The 5369-nt window shown below is 35.6% G+C and overlaps 1 protein-coding gene across 1 annotated transcript; it reads right to left on the minus strand.

Moving 5' to 3' along the window:
- Positions 1–676: 676 nt before the first annotated feature.
- Positions 677–4862, minus strand: LOC136071191 (probable UDP-N-acetylglucosamine--peptide N-acetylglucosaminyltransferase SEC; the record flags this gene model as incomplete). The annotated part of the gene is made up of 13 exons (XM_065782191.1): positions 677–921; positions 1005–1125; positions 1682–1828; positions 1933–2038; positions 2240–2322; positions 2428–2555; positions 2682–2768; positions 2857–2967; positions 3925–4092; positions 4182–4266; positions 4353–4469; positions 4564–4640; positions 4749–4862. Coding segments are annotated over 13 exons (1458 nt in total), but the record flags the coding sequence as incomplete, so codon positions are not given.
- Positions 4863–5369: the final 507 nt, after the last annotated feature.

Here is a 5369-nt window from a genome sequence, read left to right on the forward strand (position 1 = left end):
GTAATACCAAGTTGATTAGTGTCACTATGCAGATTTTCGCCCCAAAGTTTCTACTTATCATAAAGGTATCTTAGCTTAATAAGTTACCATTGCTTTTTCCCTTTTCTCGTTAATTAAACACAACAAAACATTCCTATCAAAAAAAAAAAAAAAACACAACAAAACATTATAGCCCTACAACTTGGACTGAACTTAGGTTTCTCCATTTAATAAGTCTACAAAATTAAAACCTTTAAGTTCTAACAATGAAAAAAACCTACCTTCTTCAGAGCAGTGGCAATATTATTTTGGTTTGAATAATAATTAATACTTGAAAGAGGTGGAGACAGAACGGAATAGCAAGAAAATGATAGTAAATCCCAAATACAAGGTTTGGGAAGGGCGAATGTAACAAACCATCACTATACTCTCCACAAATAATTGAAGTACTCTCAACAAATGGTGAGGTACTTGGCTCTTTGGAAAAATTTTAATACTCTCTCTCTCTCTCTCTCTCTCTCTCTCTCTCTCTCTCTCTCTCTCTCTCTCTCTCTCTTTCTCTCTCTCTCTCTNTGGCCTTCATCTACTATTTTTATTTTTGAATTGGAAAAAACATAGGCTTGTTCCACCTCTTTCCTCATTTCATTTGCTTGGCTCCACACTAAAAAAATGAAATTTGTAGAAAGAGAGAGCATAGTGGTATTAAGCAATTACCTACTTTCCATTGCCTGAAAACCCATCACAATGGGATCATTTGTAAAACACATAAATCCCATAACTTCTGGTGTTCTCTGGTTTCTATCTACAATTCCATCTCTCAACCTCTTCCTACCTATCATAAGGGAATTCCCTATCATTTTCAGTGACTTTGAAATGCTGAGGATGCTGGCCTGAGCAATGCAAGTTCCACATTTTGAAATACGCCCTTTCTAGATTCCTCACCTAAAATAGTTTTAAGAACACATTATTAATCCATGTACATAGGCAACAAACAAATAATTTAAAACTGAACTATTTAAGTTTACCCAGCGTATAGCGTCAAAAAGTGGGCAAGTCATTCGCACTGCCTTAAGCTTGTCAGTAAGAGCCTGAAGCTTTAGAGGATTCAATGCCAAAGATACTGCCTTCTCCTCATACTCCTTCATGCTGTACCACATGACACATACATCAGAAAAAAGATATACTTGCCATGCATACTTGCCTTTTAAAAGAAGGTCGGTGTATAGAAAATTCAAACAAGCAAGCAGATCAGAAAGTGACCAAGACAAATGGCCAATAATACACAAAGTGCAAGGGATCAAACTGCCAACCAAGACAGCAAGGGGACAGAATTTTACCAAGCACTAAGGTGAATCAATCATATGCAACTTTAGCTTGTCATATATTGAAGAATAAATAACAAGGAATCTGTAAGACTAAATTTTACTTATTACTATTTACCACAGCATTCTTCCACCTAACTCTCAACATTGAAAATGAAGCAGGGGAGTGTTAACTGAGATACTCCATGACACAACACTATCAAGTATCAACCATGTCATGCCCACGTAACTTTTTAAAATGAAGCAGGGGAGTTTTAACCATCATGGCATTCCAACAAGACTTTCGAAACATTCCACCTCAATTGTGCAGTGTTTAATATAGATTTTGCCCACCTAATACATGATGTCTATGTGCTATGTAAAAATAATTTAATGCATACCTGCTGACAATCATCTCCTCCCCAAGTCCAGTGGCAAGGCAAAGCGACCCAGCAACCCTAGTAGCCATTTTCTCAAGAGGCAAGGTCACCATTGGCAAACCAGCCCACAGGATATCAGTACCAGTGGTATGCGCATTGCATAAAGGCCTAAACAGAAATTTAACTTCAAATTATTCAAGGAACAAAGAAACAAAACTAATTTAACTTTTAAGAACAGAATCAAAAGGAATAAAGAAGGGGAAAAACATTACGTGTCTAGAAATAAATCAGCTAAACCACTTCGTCTTATATGTTCACTTTTCATGGCAACATCTGTGAAAATAATTTGGTCTGGTTGCACCCCCTGTGCGACAGCATCTGAATAAAGTAATCAGTCATTAGTAAGGGCCCCCAACAGATGACATTCAACAGAACACACCAGATGTACTTCATAGAGATAGGGACAAATGAGATGAAAGAGCAATAAGGGGTGTGCTAAATTTGTGTAGCAGGATATAAATCACAGAAGAGCAGCAGTATGCAAGAAGCATGCAAAAATAAATTTCAGGTGCCACATACATGTGCGAAATTTCATTTCGCCTGCAGCTGGGAACCTGAGAAGCCAAAGTGCACTGTTGGGTACACGTTTTAGGATATTGCACCTAGAAGAAGGGGAAGAAAAAAAAAAAAAAAGAAGAATAGTTAGACACCAAACTGCAAACAACTACACACTGAAACATGAACTAAAGGGTTTATCCTGATATTACCAAGTGTTTACGATTTCAGGATCCATTTTATACAACTGATTGAAGCATGCAAATATAAATTTATTTTCAGGCAGACCGTAATCTGATCGCTTGTGCGGGCAGTTCGAATCCAGCACATCCTGATTTTTCTGAGCACAAAACAATCAATGAAAAAAAGAGACTCAGGTTCCTTGCATCACTGCACAGGTAAAATATACTACAAAGCAAAGAACATAATAGAAAGTTTACTATATTGTAATCTCAGAGAGACTGACCTGTTTATAGTCATTTACAAAGTAGCAATGAGGAAGATGGACAAGCTTTTCAGAATAAATATGCGAGAAACATAGAGGAGAAACAAACTGAACGCAAAGAGACAGCATATCAGATATGTAACATAGAAAAGACTAAGTAAATTATCTAATATTGAGATTGTGGACCATTTCCCACCTCATCAGTGATCAAGTAATCTATGTAAGTCGCCCCTGTGGTCCCAGGGAACCCCATGTATGAAACTTGAATAGGTGCAGGCTGCATAGCAAATATTTCATTTCTGGCTCCCTGCATAGTGACAACCATCACGGTATTTTAAAGCCAGAATTTCAAAATTAAAGATGACTTTTAGTTTTTCCTACGAGGGGAAGAGAGTATAATTTGATCATCAATACAAGCAGGATTGCAAAATGACATAAGCAGAAACATCTACTTGAGACCAGGCATGAATTTAAACCTCATCTATGTCATTTTTCTTAAGGAAAATAAAAAGAATGTGGAATTTCCCATATATATAGACTATTGTGACCTATCTTGATTGATATTCCCATGAAGCCTCAAATAAGGATAAATAAATAAATAATAAGAGAAAATAATAAGATGCAAGGAGCAAAAAGGCAATTTTATTTTAATTTAGTTTTATTTAACTTTATAGGTCAAATTGTATATTTACTATTGGTCCACTGAAATTTATTTTAAATCTTATTAGCCAATTAGGCTAAAGGCAATTTTATTTTAATTTAGTTTTATTTAACTTTATAGGTCAAATTGTATTTTTACTATTGGTCCACTGAAATTTATTTTAAATCTTATTAGCTAATTAGGCTATTAGTATTTCATTTTAATTTCGCAGCTTTACTTTTGTAATTCAAGTAACTTAATGTTAAAGTTGGTCTTAATAGTCTATAAAGTGCATAATTGTAATCCAATGGGGACAGCTTATGATTGATGAAAAAAAAAAAAACACCTATGATCACTTGGTGCTGATTCCAGGTTACCTATGAGATGATTCCTAGGTTTTCTATCCCCACTTGACGCTGACTCCAATGGGATAGTTTATGATTGATGAATAAGAAAACTTTGCTTGTTTGGTGCTGATTTCAGTTTACCTAAGCACTAATTCCTAGGTCTATTTCACTTTTCCATCTGTTTCCCACAACATCCTTTGGAACTTTTTTTTTTTTTGGCTACATCCGGAGGGGAAAAAAAATATTGAATGCTTCAGAAGATAATTTAAAAATATACCTTGGTATAACCATTGAGGTTGACAAGGACATGAATCTTATCCTCGTTTATCATCTTGGCAATCATATCCGAAGTCATGGCTGAGACATCAACAAAGTGCTCAGCTTCAGACTGAGTACGCTGTCTCCACTCAGTACCATCATTTGGACTCAAGGCATAACAAAACACCTATGAAGGACATATTAGTTGCTGCAAGGTATGAAAAAACGAAAACCCAGACAGCCTTACATAATGAGAAGTAAAAAAAATATACAAACCTCAACATTTTTTCTGTTGTGCATGCCAAATACAGATCCCATTAGGTGTGACAGAGGGTGATTACCAAAGTCACTGCTCACGTATCTGGACACCAATAAAGATTCTGATAAGAAAAGATGTATGACACATAGAATTTGCACAGCTGTGCACACAAACATCTAAAAACATACCCAACCCTTAGTCTCTCATTTCCACCATCTTGCTTAATACGATTTGGGGCTGGATGGTTGAAGGGAGGAAGTGCAAACCGAGATGCAATTAAGGAGCAGTGCGCTGCATATTTACGGCTGGAAGAGGGAATACAAAATAATAATGAATAAATGAATGAAATTCTTGAGTCCATTCCTGTTAACAACAACATTGGGAAGATACTGGTGATACCTAATTTCAAGTGCAAGCAGCGGGTCAATGGGATATGCTATTGCATGAAAAGGCTGCACACTAGGAAGAACAGACATCTGAAAAGAGAATGTCATTGAATCATTAACTCTGATCAACTGAATTAACTAAAGACAATAAAATCCATAAAAAAAAAAAAAAAGTACACAGGACAGATTGGTTCGGACATTGATCTGCCTCCTAATAATCCCTTCAACTTCAGCAAACATTCTATCACGATCCTCCCAACTGCAGACGCACTGGAACCAATAAAATAAAATTACCTTAGTTTTGGCATTACAAATATATGATTATAATTAAACCTTGGCAAATTTATTGATTAGGTTGGCTTTCATAAGCCAACATGGCACAAAATTACAATGAAAGCAGGAAACATATTTCTGTTTGAAGAACTGGAGCATCTTTTACATCTAGTCGATGTAACACACAACACTTCCATATGGCATAATAATATGTATGAAACATTGGAACATGAACTCATGAAGGCAAATCTGTGATCGTAAGACACCAAACTATTGCCAATAACATGAAAGAATAGAAGAAACAAACACCATTTCAGTAAGTCCAACAAACAGTAAGACCGTATTAGCCTTTAATCACTAAGAGTGATACCAAATCATTGATCAACCAAGAAAACATGCAAATGTGCACATGTTCAAATTATAATGTTTCAAAAGGCTATATATATATATATAGAATTGGGGTTCAAATTACACCTGGTGAGAAAAACAAAAAGCGAAGTTAATATATTTTTAGAACTATTATAAAACCATCCAAGCAACTTCCAA

The sequence above is a fragment of the Quercus suber genome, unplaced genomic scaffold (genome assembly GCF_002906115.3).
Source record: "Quercus suber isolate HL8 unplaced genomic scaffold, Cork oak 2.0 scaffold_293, whole genome shotgun sequence".
In the NCBI taxonomy this organism is placed as follows: Eukaryota; Viridiplantae; Streptophyta; class Magnoliopsida; order Fagales; family Fagaceae; genus Quercus; species Quercus suber.